The 23,675-nt window shown below is 62.4% G+C and overlaps 1 protein-coding gene across 1 annotated transcript; it reads right to left on the reverse strand.

The window, feature by feature from the left end:
• Positions 1 to 211: 211 nt before the first annotated feature.
• RASGRF1 (Ras protein specific guanine nucleotide releasing factor 1) lies at positions 212 to 20,781 on the reverse strand. Its single transcript, XM_058811481.1, has 26 exons — positions 20,767 to 20,781; positions 19,715 to 19,862; positions 17,055 to 17,147; positions 16,105 to 16,358; positions 15,625 to 15,704; positions 15,039 to 15,232; positions 13,906 to 14,015; positions 13,182 to 13,300; positions 12,508 to 12,668; positions 11,667 to 11,730; positions 11,273 to 11,409; positions 10,936 to 11,018; positions 10,070 to 10,279; positions 9,434 to 9,804; positions 9,002 to 9,127; positions 8,720 to 8,890; positions 8,346 to 8,458; positions 7,717 to 7,829; positions 7,137 to 7,197; positions 5,444 to 5,547; positions 5,000 to 5,084; positions 3,594 to 3,791; positions 2,767 to 2,846; positions 1,994 to 2,111; positions 1,674 to 1,742; positions 212 to 1,264 (listed from the first exon to the last, which is right to left on the reverse strand). The coding sequence occupies exons 2-26, from the start codon at positions 19,826 to 19,828 to the stop codon at positions 1,172 to 1,174; spliced, it is 3,321 nt and encodes a 1,106-aa protein (XP_058667464.1). The 5' UTR covers positions 19,829 to 19,862; positions 20,767 to 20,781; the 3' UTR covers positions 212 to 1,171.
• Between the last annotated feature and the right edge of the window lie 2,894 nt (positions 20,782 to 23,675).

Consider the following 23,675-nt stretch of genomic DNA (forward strand, 5'->3'; position numbering starts at 1 on the left):
GGGACAAGGGGCGGGACGTTGGGTGGGCGTGGCACCGGCTCTGGGCGGGGCACTGGGCGGGGCACCGGCTCTGGGCGTGGCCTGCGGCCCGGCGGGTCCGGCGTTATCCCGCCCGTAAAACTATCACAAACCCCGGTTCACCCTGAGATAGAATAGATTTATTAGCAAGAGGTAATCAGGAAACATATATTTTTACAAAAAAAATGGAAATATCTTTTTTTTTCCCAAACAAGCTGTAAGTTGAAATAGTTTTAGGGCTTGAAAGAGAATTCCCATACCACGAGGTATTGCTTACAGCAAGTGTTGTGTGAGTGGAGCATGCCTGCCACTGCCGGGGAACCGTGTCAGGGACTGTACAATGTAAAAAACCCAGGTACTATTCACAGAATAAGCACTACATTACTATATCCTGCTAGCGGGTGGTTAGCCAGGATTACAGTAGATGTAATAAAAACACTCGTCATCTCTAACTCTACGTCATGGTACTCAGAGTGGGCACAAGGGCACGGATCTACAGCATATCAACAGGAGCCGGATGCAGCGAGGAGAGGAGAGGCGAGGGGATGCTTCCATCTTCCCAGCTTCGGGGGCACCAGGGCAGCAGCCAGGGCCCCCCGTGCCCGGCCAGCACCAGGGCGGCACACACACAGAGGGCAGCTCACACCGAGGGACAACCTTTAATGCGCTCCCTTCTGCCACCTTACAGAGTTGGGATGTGACCGCCAGCACTGCCCGAGGGAGAGCTGCTCTGTGCTGCCCCAGAGCCCCGCGGGGACACGGAGCTCACCTGCCCCAGGGGGACTCACCTGCCCCAGGCGGACTCACCTGCCCCGCGGGCACACAGGGACTCACCTGCCCCACAGGTCTCACCTGGCCCACAGGGACCCACCTGCCCCGCGGGAACTCGCCCGACCACCAGCCCCCCAAGAGGAACAAATGACAAAAGTAACATCATGGAAAAGAGCCCGGGACTCCAGCGAAGTGTCGGCGCGTTAAACCGTGACGGGGCGGGGAATCCTACACGAGCGCGGCGGGGCCGGGGCCGGGGCCGGGGCCGGGGCCGGGGCCGGGCCGGGCCGGGCCGGGGGAAGCACGGACGGGGGTCGCTCCAGGGCGCCCGTGGAGCGGGGCTATGTACAGGGGTACAGCGAGAGTCCGGCGGCCGCGCCGCTCACGAAGGCAGCTTGGGCTCTATCCGCAGAGAAGCTTCGTACAGGGACTCCTCGTCCATCACGCCCGACTGGTCCAGCAGGTACTGCGTCACCTGGGGACGGAGCGGGCCGTGAGGGCACGGCCCGGCAGCGGGGGCACCCAGCCCTGCCGCAGGGGAGGGTGAGAGCTGCCGGCCCGTCTCACGGCGGGGCCAGCACGGGCAGAGGGCGGCCGCTGCTGGCCGTGGGGCGGCAGGGGACGCTGCCCCTACACCGCTGCTCCTCAGCGCCTCCGGGTGCCCCCCTGAGCGCTCCGGGGCTGCCCATCCATGCTGCCCTCTGCAGCAACGGCTCTGCTGCAGCTGCCTGGGGCCCACGGGGGAGCCCCCACAGCCTCCCTCCGTCCCCTGATCCCCCCAACAGACTCCAGCAGGGAGCTGCCAGGTTAGAAGGCTTAGATGCTGTGATGGAAGAGGGAGATGAGGGGCAGAGCCTGCCCGAGGCTCTGGGACAGGGCTGTACCTTGGGCTGGTGCTCGATCTTGTAGGAGGTTTGCTGGAACTGGCGGATCTCCCTTATGATGTGTGAGATCTGTACACGGGCAAAACACAGGAGGTGCTCATGGCTCAGCCATCACCCAGAGAACCCTTCCCAGTGCCCAGGAGGGCAGGGGCACCCAGCACAGCACAATGCAGATGCCTTTTGTCCCTTCCAGACACTGGGAACAGCCCCAGGTGTGTGCAGGGGACACGTGTGGCCTCCTGGTGCTGTGCAGGTGGAGGCTGAGGGGACACAGACCTGGCCACAGCCACATCACCCCAGCCCAGCCCTGGAGCACTCACCATCCTCATTTTGGAGAAGTTCACCAGGCCATCCTCGGTGTAGTTGGGGGTGCCCTCCTCGATGAAGGCCAGGTCCGTCAGGTACATGCCCAGGTAGGGGACACACGGGGGGTCACAACTTCAGGAGTGAACCAGAAAGGAATGAGGAGCAAAACTCCCTCACTTTGGAGCTTGGGGCAGGGCAGGGGAGAAGGGGACAGCTCTGCAGTTGTGCAGCAGAGGTGGAAGGATTCTCTCTGATATAGGAGGGCTCTCCCAGGGAAGGCTCCTGGTGTCCTGGGCCTCATCCCCACCAGCACAGCAGGACAGGCAGGACCCGTGGCTGCGCCCCTCACAAAGCCATAGGATACAGGAGATGAGCCGGGGCAGCTTAGACAGCACAGAGGGTCAGGAAGACCTTTAGAAGCTCCCATGGGCAACCTGGTCTAGTGGAAGGGGGCCCTGGCCACAGAGAGGAATGGAACAGGATGAGCTTTAAGGTCCCTTCCAACCTAAACCATTCTGGGATTTGATGATTCTGTGACAGTGATGGGGAAAATTGTTCTCTGGTGCCTGGCAGTGATTTTCCCCTTTGCACTCCCTTTTATTCCCATCTTTCCCCATGCTGCCCAAAGGAGCAGCTCAGTCCTGGGGATCGCTGCCAGGCGCTGTGCTGGCTCCACAGGGCAGCCTTCAGTCAGGCTCTGAGTGATCCTGGGAGCAGAGCTCAGCTCCCCCCGCCCTGCAGGCCCCAGAGCAGCCCTGGGGCAGGAGGAGAAGCACCACTCACTCACTTTTTCAGTGCCTCCCTCAGGTTCTTGAACCTGCCCTCCGACGACACCAGCTTCTGGAGCTTATCAATCAGAGCCTTGGTCTGCAAGAAACCAGAGTGCTGCTGGCAGGGTCCCTGGGAGAACCCCCACTCCCTGTGGCTGGGGGGCAGCCTGCAGAGACACGGGGGCACTTCCAGCCCACCCCAGCAGCTGCTCCTGCCCCTCCACAGGTGCAGAGTGCCCTGGCTGTCGCACCTGGCTGCAGGTGAGCAGGCTGTGCACTCACTGCCTCCCCTGCTCCCACCTCTGCCCTCGCCTGTTTTCATTCACAGGTTTCTCATTTTATAGCAAAAACGACTGCTCCTGGCTGCTGGGAGCCCACAGTGGTGCCAGCTCAGAGAGGTTTAACTGCACCTCTGCCTTGCAGGTAGGGACAATGTCTTCTCACAGGTAATTAGTGACGAGACAAGGGGAGAGGAGTTGTGTCAGGAGAGGTTTAGATTTAATACTAGGAAAATTTCGTAATGGCTGCCCAGCCCTGGCACAGCTGCCCCGGGCAGCGGTGGAGTCAGTGGAGGGATTTAACAGCTACGTGGATGTGGCACTTGGGGCCAGGGGTTAGTGGTGCTCTTGGCAGCGCTGAAGAAACAGCTGGACTTGCACAGTCTCAGAGAGCTTTTCTAACCCAAACAATCCTGTGATTCCATGAATAACCCGACTCCAAGGCAGGCTCTGCCTGTCCACCCACCACCTCCCTCCTGAGAACAACCTGAAACCCCTTTCCCCATTTCCTAACTCCTGCCCCAACGCCCCGCAGCAAGCCCAGCTCCCCGGCGGGGCCGGCCTACCTGCTTGGAGACCTTGAGCCACGTTTTCTTGAGGCGGAAGATGGCACTGCGGTTGAGGGAGGAGGTGATCTCCAGCACGGCGTTGTAGTTGTGCAGGCAGCGGCAGATGTCGGCCACCGCCACCCACTTCTCGATGGCGCTGGCGCGCGCCGCGATGTCCTCGTTGCGGATGATCTCCGAGGCGATCAGGTTGCTGACCTTGGGGAGACACAGCCCCATCCCGGCCCTCAGCGTGGCTCTGGGCACCGCAGCCTGGCCCTCAGCGTGGCTCTGGGCACCCCAGCCCTCAGTGTGGCTCTGGGTACCCCATCCCAGCCCTCAGCGTGGCTCTGGGCACCCCAGCCCTCAGCATGGCTCTGGGCACCCCATGCCAGCCCTCAGCCTGGCTCTGGGCACCCCATCCCTCAGCGTGGCTCTGGGCACCCCATCCCAGCCCTCAGCGTGGCTCTGGGCACCCCATCCCAGCCCTCAGCCTGGCTCTGGGCACCCCAGCCCTCAGCGTGGCTCTGGGCACCCCATCCCAGCCCTCAGCCTGGCTCTGGGCACCCCATCCCTCAGCGTGGCTCTGGGCACCCCATCCCAGCCCTCAGCGTGGCTCTGGGCACCCCAGCCTGGCCCTCAGCGTGGCTCTGGGCACCCCAGCCCTCAGCATGGCTCTGGGCACCCCATGCCAGCCCTCAGCCTGGCTCTGGGCACCCCAGCCCAGCCCTCAGCGTGGCTCTGGGCACCCCATCCCAGCCCTCAGCCTGGCTCTGGGCACCCCAGCCTGGCCCTCAGCCTGGCTCTGGGCACCCCAGCCTGGCCCTCAGCGTGGCTCTGGGCACCCCAGCCCTCAGCCTGGCTCTGGGCACCCCAGCCCTCAGCCTGGCTCTGGGCACCCCATCCCAGCCCTCAGCGTGGCTCTGGGCACCCCAGCCTGGCCCTCAGCGTGGCTCTGGGCACCCCAGCCCAGCCCTCAGCGTGGCCCTGGGCACCCCAGCCTGGCCCTCAGCGTGGCTCTGGGCACCCCAGCCCTCAGCCTGGCTCTGGGCACCCCATCCCTCAGCATGGCTCTGGGCACCCCAGCCCTCAGCCTGGCTCTGGGCACCCCAGCCTGGCCCTCAGCGTGGCTCTGGGCACCGCAGCCTCACGGCAGGGTGAGATCTCCCCGTGCTGCTGCAGCCCCACCAGCAGCAGCTGCACCAGGACTGGCTCCACCTGCACTGGCTGCCCGGGGCCCGTGGGGCACGCAGGGCCCGTGGGGCAGGTGTAGCATTGCGTGTTCAGGCACGCAGGGCCATGGGGCAGGGACAGCCTGTGGGACACGCAGGGCCATGGGGCAGGTGACCCTCCCTCACCCAGCCCTGGGCAGGAGCCTGAGCTGCCTCCCCCGTGCCCACCCGCCTGTGCCCTGCAGCTGCACCTACATCATTGAAGTGCTTTGTGTTCTTCATGATGTATGGAGTCCTCTCGTTCTTCTCCAGCTTCATCCAGCCTTGCCCAAAGAATTCCCTGCAAACCACAGTGCTCAGGTCAACTTTCATTCCCCAGTTTTGTGGGATGTCCAAGCCCTGCAAGCTCCACTGCATCCGCACAGGATGGAGGTCCCGGGGTCTGCCCCACACTGCTGGAAAGGAACCATGGATGTGGCTGGAGGTGTGCTGGTTGTGGGAGGGTGTCCCTGAGCCGATTACCTTGGGACATCCCACAAAAGCAGAGAAGCCACAGAGCTCCAAATCTGCCCTTGAGCCAAGGCTGGGCTACTGGCAAAGCCCAGGAAGGCTCTGGACTCTCTGGAGCCAGCCCAGCCAGGCTGCCCATGGGGCCCTGGGTGACCAGAGCCGCCTTTCCTGACCCACAGGATCACTCACTCATATGGGATCTTCTTGAAGACCAGGTGGTCCAGCAGCGTCAGCTGTTCTGCGATCTCCAGGGCTGAATGGTTCTCAAAGGGCTCTGCTTTGACCCCCTCGGCCTGTGGGACAGAGAAGAGTGGGGCTCAGCAGGCAGGAGAGCAGTGAGAATCCCTCACACCCTGGACACAGACCCGGAGCCAAGCCAGGCTGCCAGGCCAAAGGCTTTCCCCAGCAGAGCTGGGTGTGGTGCTCCAGAGGCACCCCAGCCCACACCGTGCTCCTGCCAGCCTCGAGAACCCCGGGGATTTAATCATGCAGCCTTTGGCTGTTTAATTAGCAAAGCAGCCAGGGATCCCAGCTGGAGCACCGCTGCTCCTGCCCAGGAGGGCAAGGTGGGCCTGCCAAGGGATTTCCAGGAAAGCAGGGGAGCAGGGATGGGCCCTGTCCCACTGCCTGGCTCTGGCCAAGCAGCACTGCAGGGCTCAGGGTGCCCCCACATGGAGCCAAGGCCTGAGGTTCAGACTGCATGGAGCCACTGGTGACTGTCCTAAACCATCACAGAGACACGGTCACTGAGACCAGTCCTTGGGCACAGCTCAGGATCACCCAACATCCCCCACAACACCCCCACAAACAGGGCTTGGATGGGGCTGGTGCCACTCCTGCAGCACCACCAGGGACTGGTGCCACCAGGGGCTGGTGCATTCCCTGCAACACCACCAGGGGCTGGTGCCACTCCCTGCAACAGCTCCACCCTGCTGCCTTCAGGGAGAAGATCAGCCACCAAACACAACAAACCCCACCGGCATCCCGCCCAAATAAACCCCAAACTGCCCTGGTGACACAGGAGAACCCCCCAGGATCAACACACACACACAAGAGCACAGCACAGGGCAAGAGCCCCTTGCACAATCCCTTGGGACAGGGCTTGGGAAAGCTCCAGCAAACAATGCAGCCCCCTGCTCGTGATGTGCACCCCAAAGCCCAGGGCACCCTCACATCCCAGCACCCTCAGACTGCAGGTGCTGCTGCCCAGCCTGAGGGGCAGGGCAAAGCCTCAGGCCTCTTATGTCCTCTCCTCTTCAGAGGAAGTTTCCAGAACACGCAGTTATGGGAACAGCTCAGACAAAGCCCAGGAGGGAGTGCCCCCTCCAGAAGGCACCAGCAGAGCCAGGGGACAGAGTCATGGGTGTTTCAGGTGCTCCAGGCCGGTTTCAAGTGGCTCTTGTGTTCTTCTGGGAACACGTTTGGTTGGGTTTTTTCAGTGCAGAAGGGTAGCAAGCACTCTGCAGCCACCCTGGGGGCTCTAAATCCATGCACATTCCCAGGGCTCCCGTTCAGGGAGCAGCAGTGATGCTGGCTGAGCCAGAGCCCCTCACTTGGAGCTGGAACGGGTTTGGGGGCACGATGGGAGCCCCTGGGGCACAGGCAGCAGCAGGCAGGTGTCTCTGTGCCCTCTGCAGCCATTCTGCTGACTGCAGGGGGAATGATGTGCCTGTGGGCTGGCTGGTGCTGCCTCTGCCCTAACAGATCCAGCTGTGCTCACAGCTGGCCCCTCCCAGAAAGCCTTTCCTGATGTGCAGCTGCACCCCTGGCACTGCCCCTGGGGCTGGCTCTGCCCTGAGTGAGCACCAGGACCTTTGGCTGCTCCCCTTCCACCACCTCAAGGCACCAGGGGCAGGCAGGGAGAGAAGGAAGGAGCATTTACCATCTGCACCACCTCCTCCAGAGTTATCTGGTTGTCTCCTGGATCCTCCTGCGTCAAGGTCCTGTGGCACAGAAAGAGAGGATTACTGCAGCTGGGAGAGCAGCAGACCCACACAGCTCCAGCAGGACAGCACAGCCCCGAGGAACACTCAGCCTGTGTGTCAGGAGACCCCCTCAGTGCCATTCCTCATTTTACAGAGAAAAACACTCCTTAGCCGTGGCCAGTGTCCCCACAAGTGTCAGCCCTGCTGCAAGACAAGAGTCCTGCCCTCAGTGAGGGGTGGGGACACCCTGAGTGCCAGCACAGCCCGGCCCAGCACAGCCTGGGAGCCACGGTGCCACACCAGGACCTGGCAGCAGCAGGGCCGGCACCCTCTGGGCTCAGCACTGAACCTCAGCAGGGCACCAAGGGGCTCACACCCACCCTGCCCTGAGGCTGAGCACCGCCCAGCCTCCTCCCCATCTTCCTCCCTGGCTGCTCCCAGCCCCTGCTGAGCCTGCTGTGCTCCCGGGTGAGAGCAGGAGCAGCCAGCAGCTGGCAGTGCCAGGGCAAGCCTGGCACAAAACCTGCAGCCCCCCACCTGATGATGTTGGCAGCTGCCTTCCTCTCCTGCGTCAGGAGCTCGGGGTCGTGGATCACCTCCTCCAGGAAGCCAATCACCCGGAACTTCAGCTCCTCGTTGGTCTCAAAGTCCTGCCAAGGCCAGCACAGCCTGGGGTTACTGTGCTGGAGTGACCCTGATCCCGCAGAGCTGCTTCCTTTCCGGCTGGGCAAGGGATGCCTCTTCCAGCACCATCCCAGCACGGGAGGGCAGCAGGCTCGCTCAGTCCCATCGCATCAGCATCCCCAGCCTGGGAGAGCTGTGTGTTCCCAGTGAGAACCAGTATGGCACTGGGCCACTGCCCCGTCACCAGTGCAGGAGGGACAGCACAGCAGGGACAGCTCCCAGTGCCCTGACCCCATCCTGGGCATCCCAACGGGGACCAAACCCAGAGAGTCCCCCTGCTCTGCACCAGCCAGGGGTGCTGGCAGGCCCGGCTCCCCTCCTCTGCACCCCGGCTGTGCAAACCCTGATGTGCCCCCTGTTCCCTGCCCCAGCCCCCTGCCCCTCACCATCTGCCCTGCTCCATCAGACCCTCAGTGCCAGACTGCCCTCTCAGCAGTGCTGGCTGAGCTGCCCAGCACGTGGGGGAAGGCGGCGCTGCCCACCTGGGAGTGCTTGGACACCCAGTGCCGCAGCACGTTCAGCACGCGGTTGGTGGCGGCTCTGCGGATCACAAACTCCTTGTCCCCGTTCCGCTGGTCCGTCGGGAACCCTGAAACTGCCAGGAGCCCTCAGCACGGCACAGCCCCTTGGGAAGGGCTCACAGCCCCTCTGGGGCTGCCAGAGGAGCACCCCCTCCCTGTGTCAGCAGGCAGGGGGACACCTGAGGACCTGCACAGCCCTTGGGCAGTGCCATGCCCAGAGCCCAGGGCACAGCTGGAGCAGGCTTGGGGGCTTTGGGGGCTCTGGGCTCCCCCAGCCCACAGTGTGCCTGCAGGGAAATCCCTGTGGTGGCAGCGGGTGCCCCTGGGGCAGGTACCTGCGCTGGCCAGGGACATCCTGCGGTACTTCTCCTTGGTGGGGGTGCCCTCGTTGGCCCCTGCCGTGGCGATGGCGAAGGCGGAGGTGGCAGACAGGGCGCTGCGGGTGCTGTCCAGGTCCCGGCAGGACGTCATCACCATGCCATTGTTGTAGGAAAACAGCGAGAAATCTGCGGGAGAGGAAATCCAGCACCCCTGTGGGCACCGCTGCTGCCAGACAGGGGTGGCCCCACACGTGCCAGCCCCCCGAGACACGGGCATCCCCAGACCTCACTCGTTACCTGATGAATTTTTGCACTTGACGGACTTGGGAGTCGTTGGAGATTTCGTTGGGGAAGCTTCAGCTTCTGCCTCATCACTGTGGTTGGGATCTGTGTCCGACTCTTCCCTGACAGACACCTCTGAGCCTGGGAGGACAGGGAACCCCTTTACACCCGCTGCACACAAACACAGCCACCTTTTAGTTCTTCCCCATTTTCCTCAAGTCTGCCCCATTCCAGCTGGCGACAAAGCTACCATGTGTGGGAAAGGTACAGAGCTCTGCCGTTTCTGTGGGATACTTTGGAACAGGTTTTTTCCTTGAGGTGGAGGGATTTGGGTGGATTTTTTTGCTTTGTTATTAAAAATTACTGAGTTTTCAGGAGGCAGGAGCTCTCTGTGCGTGTACCTAAACCAGCCCCTGTGTGCCAGAGCCCGAACCCACAGGGACTCACTCTGCTTGCCCGGCAGGGACTCCTCTTGCTTCTCCGCGGCCGCTTCTCCCTCGTCAGGGATCTTGTTGGGATAGGCACTGGACACGTAGAGCTTGTTGATGTCCAGCGTGGTCTTGCTGAAGGGGGCCATGGAGGAGTAGACGCCGGCGTAGCCGTTGGAGGAGCAGCTGAGCGCGGCCAGGTCGAGCGCCTTGCCGCCGGTGATGATGGGGATGTTGAGGGAGAGCTTCCTGCGCCGGCTGGGCGACGACGACTTGCTCAGCGACAGCGGCGGCGGCGACGAGAACTTGCGGTTGGCCCGGGGCGACTTGGGGGGCTCCCCGTAGAGCAGCTTGTTGTTCTGGCTGTTTGCAAACAGCAGCTCCAGCGACCTGGCAGGGACACAGACGGGCTGAGATGGCACCTGCCAGGAGGTCATAGGGAACCCCTCATGGCACTGGGACGCCAGGGTGCACAGCAGCAGAGCCAACGTGAGCCCCTCCACCCTGTGGGCAGCTCCTGGCCCTCTCAGGAGCGGGGACGCCCACAGAGCTTGGATTCATCTCCCTCCCCTGTTTGGGGGTAGCTCAGCTCACGGGGCACAGTGACAGTCCCAGCGTGGCAGCAGGGACAGGACAGGTCCCCCTGCAGCCTCACCGTGCAGGGATGGCACTGATGGGCTTCTTGTAGATGGTGATGAGCTTGTCGAGCACGACGAGGGCGGTGGTGAAGACGCGGTAGGAGTGCAGGAAGGTGTTGAGGAAGTCGATGCTCAGGAAGCGCAGGTCCGTCAGCCTCTCCAGCAGCCGCTCCACGCTGGCATAGCGGATCTGCAGGACCTTGCAGGAATTCATCGTTTTACTGAACCTAATGTCAACATCATCACAATACAAGCTGGCATCAGACCTGCAGAGAAACGAGATTTCTGTGGCTCCAGCCTGGAACGAAACCAAGAGACCATGGGAAGCAGTGCAGGAGGGAGCCCTGTTCCTATGGGTGTCCCCATGGGAAACAGGGGTGGGAGTGCTCCTAGGGGAAAACCCAGGAACCCACACCCTGGAATGGGCTCCTGGAATGGTGGAGTGCTCAGCGGGCAGAGGGATGTGGATGGGCCATCCCCAGGTGCACACAAGCCAAGCCCCCTCCCCTGTGTGGCAGCAGGGAATGGGGCAGGAACACCCCGTGCTGCCCCGTCCCCCCAGCTGGGAACAGCCCCCCTCGTCCCACACATGTCCCAGCACAGCCTTTGCACCCCAGGACCTACAGGGAGGACAGCCTCCCTGCCTCCCTTCTGGCACTTTTACCCCCTCTTTACTATTGTTATTTTTCCCTGAACTCTCCCCCTTGGCATTCCCACCTCCCCAGCAGGCACAAATCCCTCAGCAGCCAATTAACGCTGCTAATCACCACACTGGGACTGCCCACGGAGCACACGGGTGAGGTCCCAGGGGGTCCCAGTGCTCCCGAGGCTCCTGGCAGCGTTGGGCAGCCCCGGGAGCTGTGTCCTGGCCCTGCACACTCACTTGATCATCTGGGGCACGGTGACCTTGGAGTTCTCCTCGAAGGCGTTCATCATCAGCCCGTTGCAGCGGATGTTGTCCACGCACTGGAGAGACACGGGCAGCAGGTGCAGGAGCTCAGGGCTTGGCTTTCCCCAGAGCAGTGACATCCCTGCTCCCTGCAGGTCCCCACACCCCAGGGGCACCAGGAAAGCTCCAGGGTGCAAACCCAGGCTCAGGGCGGGCAGTGGGGCCATGGGCACACAGCAAAGCCGGTGTTACCTGCGTGCCCCAACCCAGCAGGGACCCCGTGGCAGCTCCTCGTGCTGAGAGCTCCACAGCCCTCCCTGATGGGTCCTACCTGGCTGATGTCACTGGTCCATGCAGCCTTCTCCTGCCTGGATGAGGCCACCAGGATAACGGTGAAAGATGAGGAATCCTTCGGCTCCACCACGATTTTGAAGTCAAGGTGGTCAATGTCTTGTCCTGATGTTTTGGCTTTGGAACAGAAAAAGCCCACACAGTGATTGGGAAAGCCTTTCCCATCCCCTCTCTCCCAGCCAGCTTTCAAGGAAGGTTTATTCAGGTTTTTGTGGGTTGTTGGCTACCCCAGGTCTGTCTAAGTGTGGGTCTGCTTGGTTCACAGTAATTAATTAATTAATCTAATTAAACCTCAATAATGGATTCCTCGACTCTACTGGCACCTGGATGTGACGCCCTGCCCAAGCACACCCAGCCAGCTCCCCAGCACCCACCGTCCTCGTCGGTGCTCTCGGGCTCCTCCACCAGCGTGCAGTCGATGAGGGAGATCACCCCGTTCTGCAGGCACAAAGGGGGCTCAGCCTGCCAGCCTGGGGCTGGGCATCCCCAGCGCAGCCCCACCAGGCCGGGAGTCAGGGTTCAGCAGTGGGGACCCCCCCAGGGTTCCTCTGTCCTTGTCCCCCACCCCAGGGCTGGAGACAGGTCAGTGTCCCCAGGGGACAGCCCAGGGGAGGGGACACACACACAGCCCCTGCTTGCACTGGGAAAAAGATCTGTGCCTGCTGGGATCTCTGGGCTTTCCTTGTCAAATTGATCAACTAATTCGTTTATAAAATATTTAATAGGAGCTTTAAATTTAATTTTCCCAAAGTCTGTTGTTGCAATTATCAGCTCTTTGCCACGGACTGTAATTCTTCAAACTGATAATTTAATGCCAGTAACAAGCAATTTCTGTAAGATTCTTGCTCAATTAACTGCCAAACTTCCCCAAATAAACACGGGAACGCAGGGAGCAACCAGAGGAGCTGGGAGTGCTACAGACAGCCCGGGCTGTGATTCCAGCTTCTTCCAGAACAGACTGTCAACATTCCTCTGCAAGCCAGGGTGAATTCTTTTATCAAGATCGTGTAGTTTCTCATCCCTCCCATGACTCAGCTCCAACAAGGACCATGTGAAATAAACCCAGGTGGGCGCAGGCTCCCAGCCCAGCATCCCTGGGGCTGTGCCAGGGGAGGCCAAGGTGGTCCCGGACCCCTGTGTCACCAGCTGGGGCCACAGCAGGGCCACCCTGTGTCCCCCCACGGGCAGGGAGCAGCAGCAGCCCCAGCTGCTCACCTTGGTGAGGTGCAGCTTGCCCCCGGAGCCGCGGGTGCAGATGATGAGGTGCTTGGAGAAGAGGAAGCACTGGCGCTCGCCCTCCTTGCGGAGCGACAGCGAGCCCAGCCGGCCCCGCGTGATCTTCCCTTTCTCCGACATGGGCACCTGGATGAGGGACCCTGCGGGGACACGGTGTCAGCCCCGCATGGCACAGCACAGCCCCCGTGTGCCCCAGTCCCAGCCCCAGTGTGATCTTCCCTTTCTCCGACATGGGCACCTGGATCAGGGACCCTGCGGGGACACGGTGTCAGCCCCGCATGGCACAGCCCCCGTGTGCCCCAGGGCTGCCCCCAGCCCCCCAGCAGCCGGGGGGCACCAGGCATGGCCAGCCCACCCTGCACCCCCAGCCCAGGGTGCTGCTCCGGGACCAGAGCTCAGCGTGGTGCGGCTGCCTCCCCAGTGGGGCACCAGCAACAGCCGAGGTGCACCTCCCGTGCCCTGATGGGGAAAGCGCAAGCACAAAACTGCCCAAAAGTGCCACAACTCCCCGAACTGATGTGCCTCTGATCAGTGAAAATGCATAACTGAGTTATATTTTTAAATTTCACAGGCCACCAGGGCACACAGGGCAGGGCCAGGCCGTGGGGCTCACGTTCACCACAGAGGGGAGGGACGCTGGCACTGACACAGACCTTGTCTGACGAAGGTCTGGCTGGTGTCCAGCAGGATCTCACAGCCCTCGATGATCATCCTCTCTATTGCCAGGTTTTTCCGAATGTTTTCAGTCTCACTCACTTCATCGTGCATTATCCTGAAGGATGGAGAGGAGAAAATCAGAGCTGGGCTGGGATCTGCACAAGTTTTCCCTTTGGACACATGGTGGGGCTGCAGCAGGTAAAACCAAAACGGAAGGAATGTCAAGGCAATTGCAGCAGGATCCACCCAGAGTGAGCCAGGAGCTCCAGAGGTGACCTGTACGTCTGCCCAGGCTGTGCCTCCAGGCTGATAAATACTGAAATGGGAGTGCTTGGAAATCACAAAATTCACATTCAGGGCAGACAGATTCCCCCCTCACCAGCCCCCTCTGAGGAGTGGGAAAAGGGATGGAAACTCTTTACAGGACTTAGAGTGTGCAGGTGGGTTTGGCACCGACATCCAGAACACTCCAGAACTGTCCACGGTCTAGGGAGGAAGAGGATAAAAAGCAGGGAATTATGGCCAATTATGGCCAATATGTGGAGATCTCAGAGGCACCCGGTGCCTTCCCAGCCCTGAGCAGAGGACAGAACCAGACACTCGCACCATCCCAGCCCTCCAAAGCCCTCATTCCATCCTCCAGGAGCCCAGGGAAACCCTGCCCCTGGCCAGAGCAGCCAGCAGCCATCCACAGCGCAGGGATGGATCAGCAGCTCTCACCTGGACAGCTCCTCCAGCTTGGACTTGGCATAATCCAGGCTGTTCCTCTCCACGTGCTCGTGGGGCGTGTGGGCCAGCAGCTCGTGCAGGGTCAGGATGTACCTGGGGATCTGCAGCACGAGGGACAGAGCTGAGGCCAGTGGGGCACAGGGGACAGCAGGGCCCACCCTGGGCTGCTCCTGCCGTGCCTGGGGACACCCCAGCCTGAGTGGTTAAAGCTCCAAAACTCCTTGTGCCAAAGCTGAATGAAGAGGGGGCACAACTGGGGCTGTGCCCAGGACCCTGCAGGTCCCTGTCCCAGTCCCAGAGGATAACTGGGGAGCCAGCAGCGCCCAGAGTGCCCCCACAGAGATGGCCCAAGCAGGCCCAGGAGCCCTGTGGGACCACCAGGGTGCAGCCCCAGGGCAGCCTAGGCTCTGCCTCCACCATACACTGCCAGCTGTGGGCACGGGGTGTGCACTGCCAGCCGTGGGCATGGGGTGTGCACTGCCAGCCGTGGGCATGGGCTGCGCACTGCCAGCTGTGGGCACGGGGTGAGCACTGCCAGCTGTGGGCACGGGCTGTGCACTGCCAGCCGTGGGCATGGAGTGTGCACTGCCAGCTGTGGGCACGGGCTGCACACTGCCAGCCGTGGGCACGGGGTGCGCACTGCCAGCTGTGGGCATGGGGTGCGCACTGCCAGCTGTGGGCACGGGCTGCACACTGCCAGCCGTGGGCACGGGGTGAGCACTGCCAGCCGTGGGCATGGGGTGTGCACTGCCAGCCGTGGGCATGGGGTGTGCACTGCCAGCCATGGGCATGGGCTGCGCACTGCCAGCTGTGGGCACGGGGTGAGCACTGCCAGCTGTGGGCACGGGGTGAGCACTGCCAGCCGTGGGCATGGGCTGCGCACTGCCAGCCGTGGGCATGAGTGTGCACTGCCAGCCGTGGGCATGGGCTGCACACTGCCAGCCGTGGGCATGGGCTGCACACTGCCAGCCGTGGGCATGGGCTGCGCACTGCCAGCTGTGGGCACGGGGTGAGCACTGCCAGCCGTGGGCATGGGCTGCACACTGCCAGCCGTGGGCATGGGCTGCGCACTGCCCATCCCACCTCCCCAGCCCCCCGGGGCCAGCCCTGGCCGCAGGGCTCACCTGGAACATGGGGTAGGTGAGGAAGGTCTCCAGGGTCCTCTCCTCGCAGTCAGGCTTGGCCTCGTAGTGCTTGAGCAGCTTGTCGAAGTCGCGGTTCTGCTTGCAGTGCGCCAGGATCTGCAGGCTGTACTGGTGGTTCCGCACAAACTCCTGGTAGATGTTCAGCATGGGCAGCAGGATGTCGAACAGGTCGGCTGCAGGCAGAGCAGGGGCGTGGGTGGCTGGGTGGGTGGGTGGGCTGCTGCAGCCCCTCCTGGGACCCAGAGCAGCCCCGGGGTGTCCTGCTCCTTGTGCCCCCCAGCCCTGCTGAGCTCAGGAGGGTCTGATGGGACCCAGCAATGCTCTCCAGCATCAGCCCCCCTGTGCACACTCCAGCCACACCTCCCATCAGGACCAGGAACACCAGAATTCGGTCACTCTGCGGTTTGTACTCTGTGGCTGTGTACTCCTGGCTCATGACCAAGCCAGGACATGGTGTGCAGTGTTCTGCTGCTCGTTAGCAAATTCCTGTGAAGCTGCAGAAGGAGAAGGAGCAGCAGCAGCAGGAGGATGAGGAGGAGGATGAGGAGGGGGCAGCAGCACTCACCCAGCACCAGCGTGGGCCAGCTGGAGATCCGCGCCTTCAGGCCTTGGTAGAAAATTTGGTGCAAAAACATGATTGTTTCACTGGAAGAGGAACCAAGAGAGAACTAAGCCAGACCAAGAACAGATAGGTGTATAGTGAGTAAGAGGTAAATAAGGAGGAATTAGACAAATTCCCCAGCCCAGGGGGAGCAGGGAGCCCTTGTGCTGACTGGGGACAGCTGCTCGAGGCAGTGCAGAGGGTGCCTGGGGGCTTGGGGGAAATGATGGAGCTGCAGACCCCCAGCACCAGGGAATGGTGGAGTGCAGACCCCCAGCACCAGGGAATGTTGGAGCTGCAGACTCCAGCACCAGGGAATGGTGGAGTGCAGACCCCCAGCACCAGGGAATGGTGGAGCTGCACACCCCCAGCACCAGGGAGGGCAGTGGTTGTGCAGAGCTGCTGGGACACCACAGAGCTCCTGGAGCCCAGGACAGAGCTCACCTGTTGAGGAAGATGCTGCTGACATCGTCGTGGGTGATGGGCGGCTTCTTGGAGCTGGCGGCCATGCGCAGGGGCCGCAGGAAGTTGTTGACCAGGATGTGGAGCTGCTGCACGTACTCGGCCTCGGCCTCCAGCATGCTGAACACCACCTGGTTCCTCTTGCGCATGCTGTCGGCGTGGGGGGACCTGATGTAGTCCTGGATGATGGTCTTCCACTTCCTGCGGCACAGCCAGCCCCGCAGGAAGCTCTGCACCTGGGGGAGCGGGGCTGGGGGTTAGGGACAGAGCTGGGGCCAGGCAGGGACCCTCACTCAACACAATGAGGTCCCAGGCTCTGTACCCAGGTGTGTGTGCTGCTGCCTCCTCCCAGTGCTGCTCTGAGCCCTCCAGGCTGGGGATCCAACAGCTCATCCAAACTCCTGGCACAGGCTGCCCACACAGCTGTGCCTGCCCCATCCCTGACATGGTCAGGGGAAGGTTGGATGGGGCTTGGTGCAGCCTGGGGACAGTGAAAGGTGTGCCTTCCACAGGGAGCATAAGGAGATGAGGTTTCAGATCCCTTCCTGGTGTAGCTGGGCACCTGCAGCACGTCCTGCTCTGTGCCCAGGGCTCCCACCCCAGCACAGGGGGTGCCTGGGGCTGTTGCTCCCTGGGGAATGCTGCCAGGTGATGATGGCTTTTCCTTGGCCACAATAAAAGCAGTGACAGACATGGGAGCAGAACTCAGAGGGGCTGGAGGTGCAGGAGCCAGCACTGGCTGGGAAGCCTCGTGCTCCCAGCAATGCTGGGAGCGCCCTGCCAACAGATGGGCTCCCGCCTGGGCAGAACACATTTTCCTCCTAAAACCCTGCTGACAGCAGCACTGGCTCAGACACCTCCTCCGGCCCCCGGGGCCCACGTCTGCCGCGCCTGCTGGGCCCCCAGTGCCAGCCCTCGCCACCACCGCCCACCTTCTTGATCTTCTTGATGTCACTGTCGTCGTCGCTGGGCGCGCTGCTCTGGCTGGCCTGGATGCGCTCGTGGTCCTTGAGCAGGGACGCGATCTGCGGGCACAGGGGTGGGTGAGCAGGGGCCCTGCACTGCCCGGGGCTGGGGGCATCCCGGGGTATCCCAGGGCCTGGGAGCATCTCAGGGCCAAGGGTATCCCAGGGCTGGGGGCATCCCGGGGTATCCCGGGGGCTGGGGGCATCCCAGGGGCACTGCTCTGCCTGGGGCTGGGGGCATCCCGGGGTATCCCAGGGGCTGAGGGTATCCTGGGGGCCAAGGGCATCCCAGGAGCTGAGCACATCCCAGGAGCCGAGGGCATTCCAGGGGTATCCCAGGGGCTGAGGGCATCCCGGGCTGCCCCTGTGCCAGGGAACAGCGTGAGCCTCTGGGTTAATGACAGACACAGGCACACCTTGTGCTGGGTCTGTCCTAATGGCCATCACACACTCACAGAGCCACCGAGTGCTTCAGGCTGGAAAAGCCCTCTGAGATCATCAAGCCCACCCGATCACAACACTGCCACTAACCCAGCAATGTCCCCAAGTGCCACATGCACATGGCTTTTAAACCTCTCTGGGGTGGGGACTCAATTGGTGGATGAAGCAGGTGAGGGAAGGTGACAGAGCTGTCTGGGCTCCTCGAGCTGTCACCAACTCCTCAGTACCTCTGAACCCTGCCAGGACCAGCACCTGGAAATCCTCATGGGTGCCCAATCCAAACCCCATCCCTGCCTCCCATAAAACCCTTCACAGCAATTCGGCAAACACAGCTTGGGGAGAAAATGGCAGAAAAATCCAATGAGCATTTGGACCCCGAGATGTGCAGGTGGGCAGCAGCCCCCGGGCGCTCCCTCCCCTGTGGGATCAGAGCCATCAGCTCCCGGGTTTGCTTTCACTGTTTCTCCCTGTGCTTTCTCTCCCTCCTCTGCTCATCGCCTGTCCCGGCCCCCACGGCCAAAACCACTTGGAAAGTGACAGGAAAAGGCAAGAAACAGCACATGTGCCATCCAGAACGTGGGAAATTAGGAAAATGTGATCTGGGTTTGGATTTTGAAGGAAACAACTTGGAAAGACTGCTTTCCTGGGGGGGAGGGGGAAGTTGTCCCATTTTGGACAGAAAGGAGGAAAAAGGTGGAGTTTGGACTGGTGGAAAAAGCAGAAATACACCAGAACTGGTGGCCACAGGCTCATGGTCACTGATCCAGCTTCCACACATCTGTTTCACCCCATTTCATTATATAGATCTGATGTTAGAGGAGATTTTAGAGCTTGTTGCACACCCCAACACACGGTCAGGGATTGACCTGCACATTTGAACCCAAAAATGGAAATTTTTACGAAAAGCCCACCATTAGGGCAGATGAAACCTCACTGCCTCCTCAGATGCCCCTTCTGGGGCGATGTTGGGGTTCTGAGAGATCTGGGATCAAGGTCCCAGCCCTGCCAGCCCAGTCCTGGCTGCCTCCACCCCACGGCTGGTTCCCAATGCCGTGCCTGGCATGAGGAGAGCCTGGCAGAGCACAGGGTGCCCCACACTCGCTGTGCCCACTGCCCACCCACTGCGGCAGGGCCAGCACCCACCCCGGGCACAGCCCAGGCAGGGAGGGGGCACAGTGCTGCAGGCAGAGTCAGGCGGCACGGGATGGCCAGGCGTGGGGATACCCACTGCCAGCACCCCTCTGCCAGGAGCACCCCGAGCACTCAGGGCTCTCCCCGCGCTCAGGAGCGTCACCCCCGCTGCCGGGCATCTCCTGAGCCTCCTCCTCCTCCAGATGCCTCAGGGACACGCGTGTCCCTGCTGAGTCATCTGTGCACCTCGCTGCTGCCGTCTGCCTTTCCTGGCCCCGTGTCACCCTTCCCACCCCGAGCCCGACGGAGGGAATCCCTGCGGAGCTCTGGGGCAGGCGGCAGGCAGGGGCTGCCCCTGCAGGGAGCACAGGGAGCACCGCGATCCCGGGATCGGGGAGCCCCCGGTGCCATCTGCAGGGAGCACAGCGATATCGGGGAGCCCCCGGTGCCATCTGCAGGGAGCACAGCGATATCGGGGAGCCCCCGGTGCCGTCTGCAGGGAGCACAGCGATATCGGGGAGCCCCCGGTGCCATCTGCAGGGAGCACAGCGATATCGGGGAGCCCCCGGTGCCCTCTGCCCGCTCGGGTGAGCCCCAGGGCAGCGCGGCCCCAGCTCCGGGACCCCGGCGGCAGAGGGACCCGGAGCTGCTGGGTGACTCCGAGGGGACACGGAGAGGGCAGAGTGGGACAGGGAGGTCTGGGGGATCCCTTCCAACCCCTTCAGGCACTCCGGGACACAGTCCCTGCTTTCCCCTCCCGCCCGAGGCAATGCCCGGCTGCCCAGCCCGCTCCCAGCGCTCCTGGCTGAGCGAACCCTTCCGCGTTCCAGCAGCTTCCAGGGCTCCTCCCGAGCCCCCACGGGCTCCGTGCTGGAGCGCACAGCCACAGCCCCTTGCTGCACCCCTCCTGCCAGGGAAATCCCCGAGGGAGGCAGGGCCAGCGCTGTGTCGCTAAAAGCAGCAGAACCCCCGGCGGTGACACCCCTGCCCACGCAGGGATGGCACCCGTCCCCCACGGTCACCCCGGGGCGCCAGAGCATCCGCGGGCGCTTCACCTCGGCCTTGAGGCGCTCGATCTCGATCTCCCCGTCCTCGATCTGCTGCCGGAGTTGCTTGGCAACAGTCTTCTCGGTCTCCACGATCTGCAGGAGATGGAGGTACTTCTGCATCAGCGCCTCGTGCTCCGTCGCCAGGTTCCTGTAGCTGCAGAGACACGGCCGTGAGCATCCCTGCCCCGGAGCCTGCCCTGCAGAGCACGGCCCCAGCACCGGGGAGGGGGCTTTGGGATCCCCCTGCTCCCCCCTGCTCACAGCCCCCGGGCAGCTCCTGCGGCTGGGAGTGCTGCTGCTCCCAAAGGGCCCCGTGGGCTGGGCAGGGGCTCCCACAAGGGGCACACAGAAAGGACAGAGCAAACGGTAATGAAACCGCAGGAGTCAGAAAGGACCCCAAACACCCGTGGCCAAACCTCTGCAACCGGCCATGTTCCAGGAGTTTAAGAAGGACGCACGTGGCACAAGCTTCTATAAGGCCCTGCTCCTGGCAAGGGCTGCAGGGATGGCGTTTGTTTGTCCCATTCCCTGCTCCTGGCCTGGCCTCAGGGGATGGTGTTGGTGTTTGTCCCATTCCCTGCTCCTGGCCTGGCCTCAGGGGATGGTGTTTGTTGGTGTTTGTCCCATTCCCTGCTCCTGGCAGGGCCTGCAGGGATGGTGTTTGTTGGTGTTTCTCCCATTCCCTGCACACAGCTCCCATCTGCTCCCACATCTCGCTTCCTTCCCCAGAGGCAGCTGCACTGTGCTGGCTCCTCACTGCTCTCCTTAGCATCTGGGCTGTGCCAGCGCTGCCAGGGCACAGACAGGAGCCTGGACAATCCCTTCCCCACTGGCTTTCAGCCTGAGGGTGAGTCCCTCTGGCTGCAGGCTGGGACGGGCAGTGCCAGCGTGCCAGGGAGTCTGGTGCCATGGCACTGGGATGGGAACACCTGAGCACAGCCCCCGCTCAGCATCAGGGGGGCAGAAGTGTCCTGCTCTGCCTGCTGGCAGTGCCCAGCTCACCCTGCTCCCAGCCACCCTCAGCACGGCTTCACCTCGCCCTCACCCACGGGGCACACCTGGCGTGAGCTATGGCTGCCACCCACTCGTCGCAGTCCTTGGCATCCTCCGTGCGCAGCTCCAGCGTCTTCTGGTTCTCATGGTTGAAGTTCACCGTGAAGTAGTGCTGTGGGGGGAGCACAGGGGGCACGGTCACGGTGACAAACTGCACAGGGGCCATGGTCACAGTGACACCTCACACATAGGGGACATGGTCACACTCTGCACAGGGGGCACAGTCACAGTGACACCCTGCACTGGGGGCACGGTCACACCCCGCACAGGGGGCACAGTGACAACCCACAGGGGACACGGTCACAGTGACACCCTGCACAGGGGGCACGGTCACACCCCGCACAGGGCTGGCAGAAAGTATTTCCAGACCCACCTGATTTCCTGACCCACCCCAGGCTGTGTCATTGAAAATAAACAGCTTTGATGTTTATTTTATCCCAAAATGCAGCTTCGGGAACACCAGGAGCCCAGCCACGATGTGCCCTCAGCACAGCCGTGCCACCGGTGAGGAAAATCAGAGGGGAAATCCTGCTGGGCAAAGCCCCAGCTGCAGGAAAATCCACCAAGCCCACCCAAGGCCAGGGCGCTGCAGTCCTGAACCCGTGGCCACCCACCGCTCACCTGGGGAGCGGCAGAGGAGCAGGGATGCTGAGCTGCACCCGCATCCCACAGCACAGTTAATGCTGGCCTCAGAGGGATTTTCCATCCCCCGCGCTCCCCTGGCTGTGCTCCCCGCTGCAGCCCGGCCGTGTGGCATTGAGACCCCCGGAGCCCCCCGGAGGTGGCGGCGGGCACAGCCGGGTCCCCGTGTCCCCTCCCCGGCTCGGGGGGAAGGTGGCCGCGGTGCGGGGCTATTTTTAGGCTCCCTTGACATTTCCCGTGTTTGTGCCGATTGTGTGCGGCGCCGCCGCCGGGTTTGTGCCGCTGCTCTGCTTCCCTGCAGTCTCCAAGGAAACAGGTACCACGCTGCAGTGCCGGATGCTGCCCGGAATAACTGGGCTAAACCGAGCCCGCTGGAACGAGCTCATCCTGACATCATCTGCCGGCCTTCACCAGGGACCTGAATTCACGGGTAAAACCTGCCTCAAACCCAGGAGCACAGCCTGGGCAGCCCCTGTGTGTGCCGTGAAAACACCCGTGGGCACCACAACGCCCTTCCCCTCCTGTCCCCAGCAGGCCCAGGGGTGCTGGGCACAAGGACCCCCAGACAGCACGGCAGGATGATGGGGAGACAGGGCACGGACAGAGCCAGCAGCCCCAGCCCGTGCCTACCCAGGGCTCTGGGCTCAGGGGCACCCTCGGAGCTCACCCAACCCCTCCAGGTCCAGCAGAGGAGGAGAGGGGACCAAGAGCCCACGCTGCCCATGGGCACAGCGGGGCCTTCCTCCAGAAACAGCTTTCACCTTTGGGCAGCAGCGGCAGGGCCCTGGGGAATGCAGCTCCTTCACTCCTGCCATGGATCCTTCGAGTGCAGCATCCTTTACTGCTGCTCCTGTGGCCCAGCTTTTACCTTACAGAGCCATGCCCAACGTCAAACACCGCCATCCATCACACACCCCAGTGCCAGACACCACCACCCATTGCCCACCCCTTCCACTGCCATGCTCAGGTGCCCAGAGCTCTGGGGCTGCCTGCAGGACACCTCTGGGGCTGCAGCAGCTCCCCAGCCTTGGCATCCCACCCCCTTTCCCTCCGTCCCACTCCCAAAGGCTTTTACTGGCAAAGACGCAGCTCCGAGGGAAAACTCACCAAAAACCTGAGATCCCCACAGGGAGGGTTCTGTACCCCAGCTCTACACCCACCTGACATCCCTTCCCTTGCAACTGCTACTGGGGAGGGTGTGAGCCCCAGGGCAGAGCCCATGGGAGGGTGGGAGCCCCCAGGGCAGGGCTGTGGCCAGGGCGCTGCTCTGTCCCAGGCTGGGAGCCCAGCCCGGCTCCTGCCAGCACACACCCCCTCCATGTGCTGCTCCCGTTTATCCCCACACAGTTCCCAGGAAGTGCAGCGTGCTGGGAAGGAGGAAGTTATCTTATATTTGAATAATAAAACTCCCACCACCTTTTATCTCCGCCTAAACGATGATCCCTCTCTGCCATCGCAGTGACACACGGCACCAACAGCCCGGGAGCGCGTCCTGGCGCTCGCTGCCTCCTGAGCAGCGGAGCCACGGACGGGGCCTGACCCACGGACGGGGCCAGCACAGGACCAGCCGCTGCACTGGGAGCACCAGTGTGAGCCCCCAGCCCCACCACAGCTCCAGCTCTGCGTCCCTGGGGCACGGCAGAGCTGCCCACAGCGTCACCTTGCTTCTCCTTGCACCCGGTTTTTGTTCATTTATCACCTCAACAACCCCAGCCCTGGGACTGGACCCCTCTCATGCCACCCCCTCGCTCTGCTCTCCAGAATAAGCACATTTGGCTCCTGGAGGATCCCTCTTGTGGAGTTTTCCATCCTCCCGTTTCCATGGTGCCCGCACAGCCCCCGGGCCGTGGCCGTGTGTCCGTGTGTCCGTCTGGCACCGCCGGACACACAGCCCCTGGAACCACCCCTGGGGATGCCCAGCTACCCAGACCTCACGGATTTCACAGCAATTCACAGCAATTCTGCCCCAAACAATGCTGGGGGAGGGAGCGTTCCAGGTCACCAAGGGAAAGATGAGAGCATCTCCGGGGGCACCCACAGCCCCGTGACCCCAGCAGGTGACAGTCACCTGGCTCCCCAGGCCACCCCAGCCCTGTTCCCAAGGTCCCTGGTGTGCAGAAAGGCTCCAAAATAAACTCAAATAAGCTTTAAAGCGACACATTATTTCCAAAGCAGAGAATCAGACTCTCACAGAATTTTTTAGAATTTGCAGAAGGGCATTTTCCAGCCTGCAGAACCCACCAGACCCCTTGGGTGGCTGTGGCTGGGGGCG

This window comes from Ammospiza caudacuta, chromosome 10 (genome assembly GCF_027887145.1).
Source record: "Ammospiza caudacuta isolate bAmmCau1 chromosome 10, bAmmCau1.pri, whole genome shotgun sequence".
NCBI lineage: Eukaryota > Metazoa > Chordata > Aves > Passeriformes > Passerellidae > Ammospiza > Ammospiza caudacuta.

Coding starts and splice junctions, on each gene's coding strand:
- RASGRF1 (XM_058811481.1), bottom strand. CDS start 19,828: ATGCAGAAGTACCTCCATCTCCTGCAGATCGTGGAGACCGAGAAGACT. Junction 17,148..19,714: donor TCGAGCGCCTCAAGGCCGAG/GTGAAGCGCCCG, acceptor CTGTGCCCGCAG/ATCGCGTCCCTGCTCAAGGA. Junction 7,198..7,716: donor GCAGCTGCCAACATCATCAG/GTGGGGGGCTGC, acceptor TCTGTGCCACAG/GACCTTGACGCAGGAGGATC.